Source organism: Penicillium manginii (genome assembly GCF_028828005.1).
Source record: "Penicillium manginii strain IBT 31320 chromosome Unknown utg000005l:1.0-5665137.0:1.0-5668048.0, whole genome shotgun sequence".
NCBI classification, from domain to species: domain Eukaryota; kingdom Fungi; phylum Ascomycota; class Eurotiomycetes; order Eurotiales; family Aspergillaceae; genus Penicillium; species Penicillium manginii.
The window spans coordinates 2,346,559-2,364,212 of record NW_026643106.1 but is presented as its reverse complement, the minus strand read 5'-3'; the positions used below and the strand labels follow the sequence as shown (position 1 = coordinate 2,364,212).

Below are 17,654 nucleotides of genomic sequence, written 5' to 3'. Positions count from 1 at the left end.
GACCTGCCGGCTTGCGGTAGAAAGTACTGTCCTGCGAATTCTTCAATTGTGAATTTTTTTTTCGACACTTTTCTTTTTTCTCTTCTGTCTGTCATACCCTCCAGAAAAGGATTTGGATCAAGCGCTATACCGTTCATTGCCTTTTTTTCTCTTTCTTTTCCCCCTCTCATATTCCTGTCCAGCTCTCCCTCTCCTCACTACTTCGCTAGCTCGAACCCTTTGTCAATTAAGCCCTTGACCCTACTAGGCAGGTGCTAATTCACTGTGAATGTTTCTCTCTAACTTGTCTCCCTCTGTCCAATTCCTATACAAACTTCATCTCCTTCCAAGGTTTCTCTTCAACCCTCGGCCAGAACAAAAAAGAAAATTGATATACCCGAGATGGGCATCAGCTGCTCCAGCTTCTTCATTGGTTTCAACTTTCTCTCAGGTTTAGTTTTGGTAGTAGGCATATATTAAGTACGTGACACCTTGGAATGTAGAAATTCCCCGACATCTCTCTAGTTCACGTGAACTTCAAGTTGAACTTGAGTGGATGTGACACCAAGTAAACACTGAAAAAGTAGTATCCATGAATGGCAGTACTAGTGCTGGCCAATCCCATTTTGTGCATGGTGCTCGTCGTTCATAGGGTCCCTTAAAAATGGCTAGCTGTCCTTATTGACTGATTGATGATAGTCGAGGCTCCAAAAGCATAAAATAAGCTTCTTCAGCCCTTCATAGAAAAGAAACCCTTTGTGTCAATCCATCCCTGTATTAGATTGAATGTTATAAGTCATATTCTTCCAACTATACCTTTATAAGGTCTTACCAACAACCTCTTGAGAATTTGACGCAGAGAACAATGATCCAACAAGAGCGAATTGGGCCCAATACTATGGGGGCTCATTGGCAATTCTTCAGTCTAAGAATAGATTCTAGTCCCCAGTGAACCGAACAGATACAGGAACCAAGCCAGCATCCCAGTCTGGCTCGAGCCAACAATTCTACGAACAACCAGAATCAACCAGTCCAAACGGTTCAAGTTATAGGGGGAAAAGATCTAGACCAAGGAAATGTCTCAGGCACGCGGAGCCCATCCATCAAAGAATCCTCATATTGTAATTTCCTTTCTCGCTTCGTGGACCCCCGGTGCTTGGTTCTCGGCTCCACCTAGAAACGCCACCCCAATAACCCAAATAGGGTCGACCCAAGTTCGCGGCCGAGGTGGGCGCGGCCGTGAATTCTGCTTTCTCGGCGCCGTTGGTCTGCGGTAAAAAAATTCAGGGGTGTATGCGTAGACAAGTTGCTGAGGGGTGTTGTTGGCGTTCCTACCGTAGTCGTTGTGCATGATAGATCTTGTGGCGTATGGCGGGTATTGACTATGGTTCCAAGTCGCAGACTTGGAAGTTGCCACATACTGTATGCAGGCGGTTGAGTTGATCTGCCTCATGCAGTGGGGTAGTCGACCTTGGAAGATCTTCGCGTGGCAATTCGAGGAGTAAGGGTTCTCGAGGATCTGTGAGCAAGGGGTGGGTGCGTCGAAGTGAACATACGGAGCGCTGTCAAGTGAGCAACAGACCATTCTTGAATGCGAGAAGAAAAAATAGGAATACGATCGCTCTATCGGGAGCTGAATACGAGTTATTTAGGAGAAACAGGGGGTCATTCCGAATGTCGATAGACGACATCATTCCATTATTGAGATAAGCAAATCACCGAGTCAAGCAAGTCTAAAAAGTGTGTATCAAAAAGAAGGCCACAAGCAAAATCCGGCTCTAGGTGACAGAAAAGAAGGCGGAGATATTGGGTGGAAGAAAGGTAGAATTGGGGTGTTGAATCACATGAAACGCCAACAAAGATCGTTGTCTCCCAGATGCCGCTTCAAATGCTCCCTCTGCATGTGTATATTTTTCCCCGTGATAGTGTGACTTCGTGCAATAGTACCAAAAGAACAGCCAGGAAAGGGTGGAAACAAAGGAAAAGAAAGGGAAAACGTCAAAATCGAGCTATCTACTGCTGAGCCTTCTTGGCGAAGACCTGAGCACCATCAACCAGGCGACGCTCAGTGTTCTGGCGACCATTGACGAAGTCAGGGTAGTTGAGGGTCAGCTCAACAGCACCGTTGACAATGTTGTCGACAGCCTCGACACCCAGCATGAAGGAGTGGTCCTGGTTGCCGACCTCGTAGCGCCAGCTACCGAAACGGCCACGGGACCAGATACCCTTCTCCTGCAGCTTGGGCAGGATCTGAGTGAGGGCACCCTCACGCTCCAGGCTGGGGGTGGGGTAACCGTGGTCGAAGCAGCGGTGGTAGGTGGAGACGATCTCGTCACCGGCCTGCAGCATCTCGGTGTTGACAAGACCCTGGATGGAGTCCTGGAGGAGCTTCTCGTGGTTAACGGGCTTCATGGTAGACTCGGAAACCTCCAGCATGATGGACCAATAGGGGCCCTCCTTGGCCTCGGAGGAGGCGGGCTTAGAGCCGTCAGCGAGCTGGAGAGTGGGCAGCTTCTTGGACTCCTCAGGCTGGTTGTAGGGGGAGTAGTTGGAGAAGATAGTGGCACGATAGAAGGGGCAGTTATCCTCGGGGAAGTACAGCCAGCACTTGTCACCAATGCGGTCCGGGCGGGCACCACGGATACCGACACCGATAACGTGAGTGGAGGAGTAGTAGAGCTGCTTAGTGAGGGGCATCAGCTCCTTGTCATCCATGGCCTCAGCCAGGAAGTCGACGGCCATGGTGGAGACCAGCTTCTGGTAGCCGATGACTGTGCCGTCGACGAGAGTGACGGTCTTGTTGTTGGCGTTAACCTTGGAGACCTTGCCCTGCTCACCGAAGCGGGTGTTCTCCTTGGGGAGGGTGTTGGCAACAGCAATCCAGATACCACCGGTACCGTCACGGGCAGGGAAACGGAAGGTGGCGTTGGGACCCCAGTTACCGGCGGTCTTGTTCAGGATGACATTGGTGGTCACGGCCTTCAGGTTGGGGGCAGCGACACGCTCACCGAGCCAAGCGCATTGCATCTGAAAAATTAGGAGTCGTTAGAACCGAAATTCGACGGGGGTGGGGTAGAGGGGAAGTATGGGGTGTCTTACCTTGGTGGTGGGAACGGCCCAGACCTTGAAGTTGTAAGGGCGCATGAAAAGGTCGGCGATACCAGTACCCATCATGCGGACAATCCACTCGTCGAAGTTCTTGGGCTTGTTGTTGGCAACGCGAGCCTCAAGGGCAGCGTCGATCATGCCGTCAATGCACTTGACCTGCTCGGCCTTGGGAAGCATGGAGATGTTGTTCTGGAAGGGGTAAGGGACCCATTCTTCCTGGCAACGGACGTAGGAGATACGCTCGTGTGTGAACCAGTCGTCATCCTTGGGGAGAGCCTCGTCGATGCAGTCGTCGAAGTACTTGTAGTGGGAAAAGATAACGTGGCCACCGACATCGTACAGCTATTCCCAGGGGAAAAAAAGGGTCAGACTGGGGGGGGTTCCGCGGGGAAGTTGGTCAACAAGAAAAATTCAGGTAACTTACGAAGCCTTCAGGGGTCACATCAGTGGAGGCAAGACCACCAGGGGTCTCGTTGGAGTCGATAATCAACCAAGAGGGGTTGTTCTGTACAATTGATTAGTTCATGAGTTCTTGCACTACCCCTCCATCAATCAACCCCCCCCTTTATTTATTTTTTTCTGCCAGTGCAGACCAGCCATCGGCCAGAGGTTCAGAGAGGAGAGAAAGCAAAGAGACATACAATCTGGTTAAGACGCTTAGCGGCACCCAGACCAGTAGGGCCAGCGCCAATGACGAGGACGTCAACGGAACTGAAGTCAAGTCAGTGATGTTATGGCGACAATGGCGAAGAAGCGGGAGGGAGTGTATCCTTACATGTCGGGGTGGGTCATCCTGCCTTGAAGAAGGTCCTGAAAGCTGGGAACGCGTTTAAAAGTCTTGCGGGCGATGCTCAGCATAGAAAATGAAGAGCAGCAAGAAACTGCAAAGAGATGGGAGGGAGAGGTGATAAAGGGAAGATGGGAGGAGGAGGAAAGTGGGAGGGTAACAAGCTACCGTGGGTAGGGGTGAATGGAGTCGGCACTTTCAGCGGTGTCGCAGGAGTGGGGGGAGTCTATGTCTGTTTCAGGTTTACGCCCAGCTCTGTACTTTTTCCGATTCCAATTGATTTGCCAATTTATCAAATTACGGAATCCCGCCCCCCGATCTGGGCCAGGACCCTCTCACATTGTCACAGAATCCATTCCCAGTGGCTGTTTGACTATTTGGCTGATTTGGCGGTGGCCGTTTCCAGGGGGCAGGTATTTTGGGTATTGAACGCGTACAGATGAGTATATTTTGATTATTTTGATTATTTTTTTATTCTTCTGCCTTCGCCTAGAGTCAACTAATACAACTACTAGTATGTACACTCTACACTTAGTTCCTTAATTCCTTAATTCCTAAATTGACGCCCATTCGCCATCACAACGCCACCTTCCGAACCCTGGCCGTGGTATTTAAACTAATCGAATCTATCACAATTCAATCCGCACGGTTGGAGCTTAGAGAGAAACCGTTTATTGGTTTGGCCTCGATGGGGCTTATCGTTCTCCAAGGAACATGCTGTTTGCATGCGCACAGGTCGAAAAGAATCCTTGGCGGGAGAGATTCAGGGTCCATGCACGAATCAGCAATGCCGTTATCATCTGCGCATCTCGGAGTATTTTGATTCGCAAATGGACACACACAAAAGAAAGGGGGTGGATGAGCAGACCAGACCAGACAGGGAGGACCACTCTTGGGTCGTCGACGGCTAAAAACGCCACCGATGTCGATGGGCACGTTTGCGTGGCCACATCTTCATGTACACAACGTTCCTGGCATCTGAATCGGTGCCGCAGATTGAAGAGTACCAGACGTACATATGGAGTAGAACCTTCGAACGGACTCCGTTTCGTTTCGCATGTACGGAGTACAATGACTGTACCCCGTATAAGCTGTAAACTGTAAAAGACGGTGGGCATAGATGAGTGGAAAGCCACTCATTCAGCAACTCCAGTTCGGCTACCTGCCTGCGAAAATCCTTGAAACTCGCCATCCGGCGATGATCGTCCATCTATCTGGCGGCCTCGAGGCAGGATTGGCATCGGACCAGGGACATGTGCACAGGCGAAGGGGGCAGTCCCACTGATTGTCCCTCCCCAAGATGGGAAGAACGACGAGGATCCCTTCGCGAAGGTTAGAGGCTACGGATCTCAATTCACATTGATCGTCGACGGGTTGTCCGAACCAGCAGTTGCCCTTCCTTTCCGATATAGATGGACCCTGGTTGTGGTCGCACGGCCGGTCCCTCCATCTCCATCCTCCCCTTCGCCTCCTCCCCCTGAAAGTCAAAAAAGCTTCTTTGGGTCTAACCGGCCACTACTCCGTAAAGGGGGGTGGCTCTCTGGAGGAGGTTCTCTCGTCCAGAACGCGTCGCCTGCTTAAATTTTCCTTTTTCTCAGGTGGTGGGCCTCTCTGGGGCATCCAGAGCGTCCTTTGGATGGGGAAAGATGGCGTCAGACACAGCCTCCAAAGGACGATCGCCGCATTCTCCACCCGTAAGGGACCAGGGCGGCGACGATGGCCCAGAGGGTCGCTGAACGCGGGTCTGAAGTGGGTCAAAACCAACCGCTGCTTGCGTAATGCCAGCTGCGTCGACCTGTTAATTTGGATCAGCACTTTGAGGACAGGGTGGGTGGCTTCTATCTCAAACCAGTTACCTGTCGAAGACGGTCACATTACTCCCTCTGATTTCGGGAGTCCGGATGAAGGAAGGATTAATCTAGATCATACTCCATACATACTTGTGGTAGGACGCGTGTGTTGCAGAGATCTAAGAATAGGAAAAGGCAGAAAATAAGCAGGCCACATCCGCTGGGACGGTGGAGCGTGGGTGACACTGGCAGTTCTCATTGGCGTGCGGCTCATTTAGAAGTTGCCACGAGTCGAGTACCTGTAATTTCTCTGTACTTTCTGGAAGAAGAGAGTGTATACAGTTGTATGGCCACAGGATAGAGACTGGAGTTACTCTCCGTATGGAGGAGACGGGGAGTGGGGATTGGGATTGGGACCTGTATTGTATAGAATCTGTTATGTATGGTATATACTTACCGTAAATTACCATCCCCACCAGAATAGAGTCCATTCAAAGTAAAATCAAGCACAGGTGGCCTCTGCAACCCTGTCACCGCCCGTCACTGTATCTGGAAATACACATCGACTTGTCCACTTCTGTTTGCGGAGGTCGGTTTTACAATTTACTCTTCCATTTCCCTGGTCCAGAGTGTACAAACTCCATACAAAGTCCCTTGAACGCGAACAACTTCTTTGGTGCCGACCAAAGAAAAGGGAAAAAAAAGAAATTTAATTTCTGCAGTACTCCGTACGTCTGTTGTCCGATTATTTTCTGCCTGAACCTGCCATCATCATTTCTTCATCTACATTCGTTATCTTTTGCCCATCGTGTTACCTTTTTTTTTTCTTTAATTCCTCGGGTCCAACTTCAAATCACCTACAGCTCTCTCACCAACCTAACCTTAACACTTATTAGTGTTCCTGACCCGATAATAATCATCATCCTTCACCCCTCGTGGCTTCCTCCGCTTTTGGCCAAGGAAGCCTTTCTCGGCCCCGTCCATTCGAGTTTAAACGTTTCATCTCCGATCAATCTCGCACATTCACCATGTCTGAAGGCGAAAAAGTCCGTACCTCCGGCGACTCGCCGCGCGAGCAGGCTCTCCCCACCGTCAATCCGATGGCCGAGAAGCAGGAGGCTCCCAAGGCCTCTTTCCACCCCGCTGTCTACGTCAGGTGAGTTGTGAGGTGGACATTGGACATTGGACATTGGAGACACCAAAGAGGCTCCCCAGGCTAACCTAACCGCTATGCGACAGTGTCTGGATTACTCTGAGTTCAACCGTCATTCTGTTCAACAAGCATCTCCTCGATTATGCCAACTTCCGTGAGTACCCTTGACTCGAATTCCCCGCGTTCCGCGCCTGCAGATTGCTAACAGATTCGCTACATAGGTTTCCGTACGTCCAAGATCGCAACACTCCCCGCAACCCTCCCCGCAGACCCCCAATCCTGACTGTTTGAATAGCTATCGTCCTTACAACATGGCACTTGACCTTTGCGACAATCATGACCCAGCTCCTGGCCCGCTTCACCACCGTCCTGGACGGCCGCAAGACCGTTAAGATGACTGGCCGTGTCTATCTGCGCGCTATTGTCCCTATCGGTCTGATGTTCAGTCTGAGTCTGATCTGCGGTAACATGACTTATCTGTACCTGAGCGTTGCCTTCATTCAGATGCTGAAGGTACGTTTCAAGCCCGACGGCCAGCCGGTTGTGATTGCTTTTGGACGAGCTGTGCTAACAATGTCTTTTTTAACTACTATCAGGCTACCACCCCCGTTGCTGTTCTGTTCGCTACCTGGGGCATGGGCATGGCCCCTGTCAACTACAAGGTTCTCATGAACGTCTCGATCATTGTTCTCGGTGTTGTCATTGCCTCGTTTGGTGAGATCCAATTCCAGCTCATTGGTTTCCTGTTCCAGCTGGGTGGTATCGTTTTCGAGGCCACTCGTCTGGTTATGGTGCAGCGCCTGCTGAGCTCCGCCGAGTACAAGATGGACCCCATGGTTTCTCTCTACTACTTCGCCCCCATCTGTGCTGTGATGAACGGTGCCGTTGCCCTCTTCCTGGAGGTTCCCCATGTCACCATGGACCACATATACGGTGTTGGTCTCATAACTCTGTTTGCCAACGCCATGGTTGCCTTCTTGCTCAATGTCTCCGTTGTTTTCCTGATTGGCAAGACTTCGTCTCTGGTCATGACTCTGTGCGGTGTTCTGAAGGATATTTTGCTGGTTGCCGCTTCCATGTTCATCTGGAACACCCCCGTCACCCCTCTCCAATTCTTCGGCTACTCCATTGCCCTTTTCGGCCTCGTTTACTACAAGCTTGGCGGTGACAAGATCCGCGAGTACACTGGCTCTGCCAACCGTGCTTGGGCCGAGTACGGTAACACCCACCCTGCCCAGCGCAAGTTTGTGATCTTCGGCGCTGCTGCTCTGAGCTTCTTCCTGTTTGTTGGCTCCATGGCCCCCAGCTACGCCCCCGAGCAGGTTGACCGTGTGAAGGGTATGCTCGGCGGTGCTACCGCGGGTAATGCCTAAATTGCCATCTACTCCCGGGAGATTTGATGGGCACGTGATCTATGGGAATAGATCGCATGGGGATGATACTACAGCCGGGAGGTTTCTTTGTGTAAGAATTGGACTGGTGGAGTAGAAACCTCTCAGTGGAAAATGAAAACTACACGGTTCGCGGGGAAGGGTGGAAAGCCCCCTCTCGATACGCTTCTCTTTTTTTCTGACCTGTGTATGCACTTACTGGTCTTCCCGAGCCAGCCACGGCGACATGCAGGAAATCCCGCCTGTGGCCGGTCTTCGATTCCGGGGTCCTTGCGGTGTGATGGAAAACGGAGGACCCCGGCTGTTCCTGACCGTTCTTTTTGTGAGCCAATTCCCGTTGAATGATACGCCGGCGAACTCGGTGTTGTTGGCGATTTGCCCTCCTCTTAACCCTCTCTTTTCTTTTCCTTTTCATCTCTTTTTCTTTCTTTTTTCCCCCTTTCAGCAAACATTGATTTGGTGTTAAATTTGCACGAGCTCTGGTGTCGGATTGCTTTAGACCTGTTCAGGTGTTTTCATTTTTCTTTCGTGTCCCCATAGTGTTGAAACAATAGAATTTTCAAGGTTGCCGGTCCAAGTGTAAAAGAAGCATTAGTGTGGTGTATAAGTCATCTATGGTGTCGTTAGCTGAGCGATTAGGTGTCCCTAGAGGGTCACCTATCAGCTGCCTCAGTGCCAGCTGAACCCGGGCCAACGCCAAGGGCAGCTGTCGCCGTCACGGACCCAAGGCTGGGGCCTCCGTCATTGGCCAATCGCCTGCAGTACAGCGCCCCACCGCCCCAAACTGCGCGGCGTAACCACCAGCGCCGATTGGCTCCAAGCCTAGTGTAAGTTTCCGTATGGCGTACTGTCACATTGGCTCTACACTGCCTTCTATGGCCTGCATAAGCGTGTCTCGTATGGTCATCTCCGCATTAATGCAAATGGGTCCGGATCGCCTCAGATCCCTCCCAGTCTTTCCTCGCTCCCTCTTCTTTCCTTCTTTCTGCTCTTTATCATCTTACTTTCCCACAAATTTCGACCGATTCTGCTCTCCCTTTCTTCAATCTTTCCTCCTCCTCCTTCCTCTTACATCATTCGTCACTTTTTTTTTTTCCTCTCTTTTCTTTTCTACTTTTCTCTACCTCTTACATCACGCCTTCTATACTCGTGATCTATACCGTGGTAATAGCTCATAGTTTGTCGCTCACCTAACCTCATAGGACAGTTCCCTCACCTTCGCGTCTCAACGCCACACATTATGTCTCCAATGCTCTTAAATCGTCTCTCCGAGGGCCCCGCCTCGGTTCTTTCTCCTTCCCAGGAACACGCCTTCGCTCAGTTCCCATCCCAGTCTTTGCTGGATCCCTCCGGTAACTTCAATGGCTTCTCTACCAACTCAAGCTCGGTCTTCGCTAGCAATGGTTTTGCACAACCTGCCTCAGACTCAAATATTACTTCTGCTCCTGTCGTGCCTAAACCATCTCGAAAGAGGTCGCGTGACGAAGCTGCCTTCGAGGAATCTTTCGCCCTCAACGTTCCCTCCGAACCGAAGCCTCCTCCAGCTCCAAAGGTCGAACCCATCTATGGCGAGGGAATGGTCTTGCTGAACCCCGATACTGGCATGGCTATTTCTGCCGAGAGCCAGACTGGCACATGGTATGAAGAGAAGAGCGAGTCACAACAAGCCACCGAGGATCCTATCTCGTCGCGTTCGATTGCGCTTCAGTCCGATGCTGCCGACGTCAGCCGCAAGTCCCAGCGGCTCGACCAATCTGCCCCAGGTCTCGACGACATTGCGCTTTCTTCAATTAACCAGCGCCTCAATGGCCCCAGCCTTGATGACCAACACCGCTCGCTCCAGTCTGGGTCCACCCCACCCAATGAGCCTCACATCGACGAAGCTACTCTCCTCCTTGGCATCAGCTGGCAGCGCATCGATTCAGATGATGATATGGCCCCTGCCATCCGTGGCTGGACGAAGTATATCGATAACCAATACGCCAGCCATCTGCAGAACTCTCAAATGCTTATGAAAAGCCGCGCACTGAACGCTTTCCTTGTTACTGCGACGCCCAACTCTGCCATTGCACCGGCATTCTATCTCTTTAATGATGACCTCACTCAGTGCCAACTAGTGGCGTCGTCTTGGGACTCTTGTCTGCAGAATTTACGCCAAACCCCCATCCTTTTCGAAGGCGCCGCTCCTCTCATCGCGGCCGCTCGATCTGCATCTCCTCCTGCTTCCAATCCTTTTACCTCCAATGCAGACACTGGCGTACCTCTCCTGCAGCAAGCTCTCTCAAATCACCCTCAAGCGTCCACTCGCATGGACGCGGGATCGGGACTGAACGGAGGCGTCGAAATGGGGATGGACATCGACTCCTAATTCCGCATGCCTCATTTGTCGCAAGTCTGATCAACACGACATTAAATTTGCCATCGATCTCCGACACTTCACCGTCATCGCCATTTCCGATCAACCGACCGATCGAATCTCGATTTTCTCTTCTTTTTTCTGCCTTATTTATCTGATTGTTCACTGGATTTAGTTCGAATCGTTTGCGCCCAACTTAACCAGTTCGGCAGCATCGTCCAGTTTTTTTTGCCCCGGGTGGGCATACGGGGGGGTTAGTGGTGTTCTGATTTCACCGGCGGGGGTTGGTTCTGGCGTCGTAAATGCGGGTTTAGTTTTAGTTCTGCATGTCTTTTTTTTGGATTGGGACTCTATCTATTTTGAATTACGACTGAAAATGAAGAACAAGACTTGAGTGAAAAACCTCTCTTAAACTTCTGGGGATTAGGAATGTAAAGTGTTGCTAGGGGGTGGCTGGGATACTCGGCGAGAATGGAGCCGCCGGAGTCACTTGCCCTTTGCAGGCAGTTCATTACTCCTATAATATTCTAAGCCGCGGTGTACATAGGGAGACGGGTTCAAAACCCTGGATGATTAGAATAAGATCTTGAAATGGTAGTTTAGTAGTGCTGGGCTGAAGGAACTTGACCAAGGGTTCCTTGGACAAAAGCTGCCTCGACAAACCCCCCGGGCCCCAAGATCGGTTGGACAAATCATGTCTACGCAGTTGCACTTAGTCCAAGTGATTTAGACTCCGTTTCTCGGATTTTGCGCCTTGCCAGGGCGTGGTCAATCCTCAGGTTGTCCTTTCGTTGGCATATGCCAGTCTGGTGCGGGGTATTCTTGGAAATTGATGCGGTGGGCTTCGAGCTATTTTCTACTACTATTCGATTATTACATACCGCTACTAGTATGAGACTCAGGTTTGTTTCAATAATGAGGGCTTATGGTACCTAGGTAGGTAAATACTCTAGGTGCTAGTAGTTTATAAACACATCCGAATCAAAACTTGAAATCTGCCGTGGCTATCGACTTTCCAGCCCCCAACTTCGACGCACCTCTCACTGCCAACCTATCAAATACAAGTCGATGTTTCTCATCCGTAAAAGTCGCGAAATTGGGGTGTGTAGTTCCCTGCCCATTGTCATAATCGGGCCCAATTTCAAAGCACTCGCCGCTCACGGGGTTAGACCCCAGGAGCTGCTCACAAGCATCGACAGCGCCATGAAGCGGAGTAAGCAGGCCCTCACTTTCCAAGGCGTCATAAAAGTCCGGCGAAGAAATGTTCGTTCTCATCACGCTAGGAATCAAACAATTCAACGTGATTTCTTCAGCTGGTAGTTCCAGTCCCCATGAGCGTACCAAGCCGGTTACAGCGTGCTTGGATGCTGCGTATATTGATAGACCTGGACTTGGGTAGACTCCACAGACAGAGCCCGCGACAATCACTTTGAATTTATAGTATTTTAGCGGTGTAGTATGAAGGGCAAGTCCAAGGTTGGAGACTACGTATACGCACCTTTCCCACGGAAACCATGTGCATTCACCACCTGTCGGCGGAACTGCTGCACTGCCAGCGAAACAGTCATCAGCATACCGTGAAAATTGATTTCCGTGACTGAAAGATCAGGCTTCTCAAAGTCACCATTCGCCTGTGTCCGCGGCATCCAATCGTTTTGCCCTACTCCCGCAATGGCGAATACATAGTCTACCCGTCCAAAAAGCTCGACTGCCTTCTTGAATCCAGCGACTTGGGATTCCCAAAGAGTCACGTCGACGGTGGCATAGTCTCCTCCAATCTCTTGAGCCGTCGCTTCCGCACCAGCTGTATTACGGTCTGCGATGAACGATTTTATACCCTTCGAGGCTAGCTGGATGGCTACGGCTTTGCCGAGTCCGCTAGCACCGCCGGTGATGTATGCGTATTCTTGCGCCATGTCTTAGGATGTCTCCTATGATTCACGGCTCAGAAATAATTAAGATGATGGGCCTCAAGATACGAGATGAAGGTGCTGAGTTTAAAGCTAGAGAAATCAAGTGAAGAAGACACGATGAGCGTGATTGACAGCTTCCCCTCTCTACGGACCCCAGTCGAAACGAGCAGATAAGACCTCGGTCTAGATGTGCGAGAGAAATGATTGGGCTTAATCTCTGATATGTAGCACAGGTGGTCGTGGCAATGCGGGGTGATGCTACAAACATACACACTGCCCGGAGAGTATGCCGAGAGGTATTGGAAGTAGTCAGAGTCTCACATGCACACTGGCACTTACATACATCAGAGAAGCCAGTCATTGATAAGTTCAATCAAGATACATAGAAGGAATATTTCTGTCCCTCAGGCGGCATAGTACTACATACAAACCTGAACTTGCCATCTTACCTTCGGATCGCTGGTTAACCTGTCCCGGGAAATTTTCCTCAGCCATGGGGGAATACAGTCACACCATCCCTGTCCAGATCGGTAGCAATCGCCCAGGTCCTCATCCATCATCGTCTAGAAGACCGGTAGATCATCCAGAATGGCATGTCCAGTCTCCGACCGGATACACGGCGGGAACAAACCTGCTCGGCGAGCCCTGGCAAACCGACCGCCCATTCAAAGTCATCGTCATGGGCGCCGGTGCCGCAGGCATTGATTTTCTACATCACGCATCGACTGAATTGATAGACTTAAATATCGAGGTCAAATGTTTTGAAAAGAACGCCGATGTGGGCGGTACGTGGTTTGAAAATCGATATCCTGGCTGTGCCTGTGATGGTCCATCTCCCAGCTACCAATTTGCTTGGAGACCGAATCCAGATTGGTCAAAATATTATTGCAGCTCTCTGGAGATATGGCAGTATCTCAAAGGTATTGTTCTTGATGAAGGGTTGGATCGATATATCCAACTTCAGACCGAAATCACTGAGGCAAGATGGGATGACGAGATCGGGAGGTGGGTACTTACGCTATGTCGGGCGGATGATTCAGCATTGTGGACAGAGCATTGTGATGTGCTTTTGAATGGTACAGGATTCCTGAAGTAAGCTGATGAATCCTGATTTGGAGGTTGGGGTCATGGCTGATTGAAAAAGTGCTTGGAAGTGGCCAGCTATTCCTGGTTTACATTCCTTCCAGGGGCGTCTTTTCCACACTGCTCGCTACGAAGAGGGGTATGATCTCAAAGATAAAAGAGTAGCCATTATCGGATCTGGTAGCTCTGGTGTCCAGGCAGTGGCTTCTGTTTACTCAGATGTATCAAAGCTTTATACCTGGGTACGCAGCCCAACTTGGATCACGGCAGGATTTGCTCAGAAATATGCTGGCAAGGATGGCGCAAATTTCGAATGTAAGTAATAATCGTGTGCATAAGTGCTACCACTTATCTATTTAGATTCCGAGGAAGAGAAATACGAATGGCGCGAAGATCCTGAGAAGTACCGTGAATACAGGAAGATGATCGAGGATGAAATCAACCTACGGTACCGGGCAGTTTTACGCAATACAGCTGAATCTCAGAAGGGTGCCGAGGTAATTATATTGATCCCAACTTGAAGCCATAGTCACACAGGATCTCTAACTACTCCAAGTTCTCATATACAGACATGCATAAAAAGCTCGGCGGGGATCCTCGCCTTGTGGACAAAATTATCCCAAAAGACTTCAACGTCGGGTGCCGGCGCCCAACTCCAGGAAATGGCTACCTTGAAGCACTTGTAGGAGAGAAGACTACACTTTTCACCGAAACAATCAAAGAAATCACACCGAAGGGGTTTCGGAGCCAATCTGGACAAGAGTATGAGTGTGATGTCATCATATGTGCCACTGGCTTCGACACCTCATATCGTCCCCGATTCCCTGTCATCGGAATAAATGGCGTCAAGCTTAGTGAGCGTTGGGCTGAAATCCCTGAATCTTATCTTGGCATCGCCGCTCCGGACATGCCAAATTATTTCATGTTCACAGGGCCATTCACGCCGGTAGCGCAAGGCGCTATTTTACCCATATTAACCGCAATGAGCAAGTATTTCATGCAACTCATCAGGAAAATGTATATGCATCATATCCGACGTGTCATCCCCAAGGATTCTGTGATTCAGGACTTTATGGAACATGCCCGTGTCTATCTACCTCGTACCTGCTGGGCGGATCCTTGTACCAGCTGGTTTAAGCAGGGTAGACCGGATGGCCCGATCGTTATGTGGCCTGGTTCTCGACTGGCTTTCTTCGAGGTAGTCAAGGAGCCTCTATGGGAGGATTTTGATATCCAGTATCTTTCCAAAAATCGATTCGGGTTCTTGGGTAGTGGGTTTGCGAAATATGAATTTGGAAGTGCGGGCGAGAGCTCTCCGTATTTGAATGGGGAGTTCATACACACTCGACCAAAGAAGGAGGTGGAGACTATGATTGAGAGTAGTAAGTGAAACAGTGATGGGTGGACGATTTCTTGTTTGAATTTGTGATTTGATATCTTTCTCAACATACTCGCTGTACTGGGGCATTGAGGCAGTTCCAAGATTGTTTTTATTTTCGTTCAACAGCTAGTACTTTGATGAGAAAAACAGTGAGCTACTGCACCCGCTGGTGCAAGTGTAATCATAAATTGTCTCAACTGCTTTCTATTGCCTGACGAATGCAGTTTTGACCACCATGCGCGAGTCGGCCATCCCATCAGCAACTTGACATTCCACCTCGGCGATAGCCTTTCAGTCAGTCTTCTCTAAATCATCTTCTCTCATTTAATCGAAACCTCCAATTCAGCGTATACCGACAGTTTCAATACCCGTCGCTTTCGGCTTGGCTTCCGCAACGTCATGGGAGGGCAAGGAGGGGTGTGTTGCGCGATTGGTGAAGAGGAAATCAATCTCTTCGAGTGTGAGATTTGCTGTTTCGGGATAAAAGAAGTATACGATCTTTAAAATTTAGTTTAAAAGCAAATCATATCAAAAGAGAAGTGCTCTTTCTTACTGGAACAAAGACCAGGTTCAAGCACATGAAAATCAAATATCCTTTCCACGCAAGATTCTGGATCAACGTCGGGGTGATCATGACCACGAAGAAATTCCACAGCCAATTTGCTGAGATTCCAATTGCTTGCCTGTAATGTCGTTAATTATGTCTCTTGAGACTCCTCAGAGAGTACTCACCCCTTGGCGCGAACATGTAGCGGAAGAATTTCCGGACCATACACCCACGGAATACAATTCACGGATGCGCCAAAGATGAGCATGAACAGAAAGAAGAAGGCCACAGAAGCAGATGCAGTGGGCTTTTCAACAGATGTTCCTGGTGATTTTGTCAGAAAAGGTCACAAAAAGAAATGTCAAGGGCCGATTTTCTACCTTTGAAGGAAAGAAGGATAGAAATCATCATCATCGAAATAAAGAGGCCAAAGGAACCCCACATCATTGGCTCTCGACGACCAAATCGGTCAGAGAAAAAGGTCGGGTAGAATGAGCCTGTTTTGAGATATCGGAGGATCAGTGAGCCATACTAAATTTTGTTTGGGGGCGGTGATGCTAACCGATCACAAACATAATTTGAATCACACCCCCGAGGAGTAGACTCAATTTGCGGCTCAGCCCGACGTTTTCTTGCAGCACTATTCAAACATATCAGTATGGAAGTAGATTATTGATTGATTTGATTTCCTCCACCTACCTGAAGTGACATAGTACTGACAAACGTTAGTATTTAGGGAGCATCACTTTCGGTTCCGGGATATCACTTACCACAACTAAGTTGATACCGCCCATCTGGTTCATGAACTGCATTCCATAAGCGAGTAGCACTCTCTTTCCAGTCTGTACCTCGTCTCTCTTCAGAATCTGTGTCCACTTGTATTCGCCTTGCAGAGTCTCTAGCTCGATTGCTTGCAAAATTTCCGCCGACTCTGACATGATCTTGGGGTCCTCTGCCTCCCTGTCGTACACATCACATAGTACTTGCAGAGCTTCTGTATGTCTGTTATGACGATAGAGCCAGCGGGGGCTCTCTGGTAGTCTAGTAGATAGATATTCAGGTTACTGACTAGTATCTTCCATTAACCCCCAGCAAAGTTCAAATGTCACTCACCCGAACACCAAAAAGACTACCATAATGGCGAAAATAATCTGGCAGGCAATAGGAAGTCGCCAATTGATGGCCCCATGAACATAACTCATTCCATAGTCAAACCAATATGCGATTACTATGCCCACGCCCACAAAAAGTGGTTCGCTGCAGACATACTTTCCTCGCTTCTTTGCCTCGCATAGTTCGGACTGGTATACCGGCACAGTAGTTGTTTCTATGCCGGTTCCTATGCCAGTCACAAAGCGTGCAACAAGTAGCTGAGCTCTTGAAAATGAGACGGTTTGTAGGATTGCGCCAACCTGTGAGAAAGGAGTTAGACTGATATTCTCCGGGGTGAGTTTCCCCAAGGTCTTACAATAATCCAAGTCATAGCAAACCACAATGATTTCCGTGGTCCGAGGCGGTCCGTTATCAAGAAGGCGACAATCGTACCCGTGAAGCAGCCTAAATTGTAGATCGAGACGATGATCCCCAGGATCCCCGCGCTGGGATTCTGTACCACCTCCAGGAAGTCTTCATTGCCTACGATTCCCGAGAAAACACCCTGGTCATAGCCTATATTCCATTAGCTAATTTTCAACTAGAATAGGGAAATAGTATTTATTCCACAAACCAAATAAAATAAAGGATAATTGGCATGTGAACATGATAGCCACCCTAAGCGGGCGACCTCGACCATAGATATCGAACTTTACCATATTGAACCGCCGGGTGATCGATCTATGCTGCTTGAAAAGAAAGCAGATAGAACGTCAAAAATTGAAAGTTAAGGGGGTATTGTATGGGGATTTGAATCGGACCAGGGGAAACCCGACCCGCACGAGTCTGAGGGTGATGGACCATTTTATATGGGACTGGGTGTCGATGTGACATACTAGCCGGCCGAGGGCCGGTCAGACTATTCATTGATCAAGTCACGGGCAAACGACGACCCAGTCGACGAATCCGGCATAAAATAGCGCTGGATCGACTGGGGAAAGCGTAAAGAAAAATCCTATTGGGGGTTCTAGCGTGGAAGTTAGGAATAGGACCAACTATATGGAACAAAGGAAA

At 49.6% G+C, this 17,654-nt stretch overlaps 6 protein-coding genes across 6 annotated transcripts; 3 read left to right on the top strand and 3 right to left on the bottom strand.

Moving 5' to 3' along the window:
- Positions 1 to 1,992: 1,992 nt before the first annotated feature.
- On the bottom strand, positions 1,993 to 3,983 carry N7533_007276 (protoporphyrinogen/coproporphyrinogen oxidase; the record flags this gene model as incomplete). The annotated part of the gene is made up of 5 exons (XM_057103926.1): positions 3,863 to 3,983; positions 3,729 to 3,798; positions 3,512 to 3,592; positions 3,079 to 3,429; positions 1,993 to 3,006 (listed from the first exon to the last, which is right to left on the bottom strand). The coding sequence occupies exons 1-5, from the start codon at positions 3,943 to 3,945 to the stop codon at positions 1,993 to 1,995; spliced, it is 1,599 nt and encodes a 532-aa protein (XP_056958883.1). The 5' UTR covers positions 3,946 to 3,983.
- A 2,709-nt stretch (positions 3,984 to 6,692) lies between these two features.
- glfB (uncharacterized protein) lies at positions 6,693 to 8,190 on the top strand (the record flags this gene model as incomplete). Its single annotated transcript, XM_057103925.1, has 5 exons — positions 6,693 to 6,820; positions 6,904 to 6,971; positions 7,039 to 7,044; positions 7,113 to 7,330; positions 7,414 to 8,190. The coding sequence occupies 5 exons, from the start codon at positions 6,693 to 6,695 to the stop codon at positions 8,188 to 8,190; spliced, it is 1,197 nt and encodes a 398-aa protein (XP_056958882.1).
- Positions 8,191 to 9,448: 1,258 nt separating this feature from the next.
- Positions 9,449 to 10,576, top strand: N7533_007274 (uncharacterized protein; the record flags this gene model as incomplete). The annotated part of the gene is made up of 1 exon (XM_057103924.1): positions 9,449 to 10,576. One exon carries the CDS (start codon positions 9,449 to 9,451, stop codon positions 10,574 to 10,576), a length of 1,128 nt encoding a protein of 375 aa, XP_056958881.1.
- Positions 10,577 to 11,545: 969 nt separating this feature from the next.
- N7533_007273 (glucose 1-dehydrogenase) lies at positions 11,546 to 12,480 on the bottom strand (the record flags this gene model as incomplete). The annotated part of the gene is made up of 2 exons (XM_057103923.1): positions 11,546 to 11,991; positions 12,063 to 12,480. 2 exons carry the CDS (start codon positions 12,478 to 12,480, stop codon positions 11,546 to 11,548), a joined length of 864 nt encoding a protein of 287 aa, XP_056958880.1.
- Positions 12,481 to 12,970: 490 nt separating this feature from the next.
- N7533_007272 (flavin-containing monooxygenase) lies at positions 12,971 to 14,950 on the top strand (the record flags this gene model as incomplete). Its single annotated transcript, XM_057103922.1, has 4 exons — positions 12,971 to 13,569; positions 13,622 to 13,875; positions 13,921 to 14,057; positions 14,090 to 14,950. The coding sequence occupies 4 exons, from the start codon at positions 12,971 to 12,973 to the stop codon at positions 14,948 to 14,950; spliced, it is 1,851 nt and encodes a 616-aa protein (XP_056958879.1).
- Positions 14,951 to 15,283: 333 nt separating this feature from the next.
- N7533_007271 (sugar transporter-like protein) lies at positions 15,284 to 17,299 on the bottom strand (the record flags this gene model as incomplete). Its single annotated transcript, XM_057103921.1, has 10 exons — positions 15,284 to 15,439; positions 15,495 to 15,624; positions 15,674 to 15,812; positions 15,869 to 15,985; positions 16,051 to 16,128; positions 16,188 to 16,203; positions 16,259 to 16,529; positions 16,602 to 16,900; positions 16,957 to 17,156; positions 17,215 to 17,299. 10 exons carry the CDS (start codon positions 17,297 to 17,299, stop codon positions 15,284 to 15,286), a joined length of 1,491 nt encoding a protein of 496 aa, XP_056958878.1.
- Positions 17,300 to 17,654: the final 355 nt, after the last annotated feature.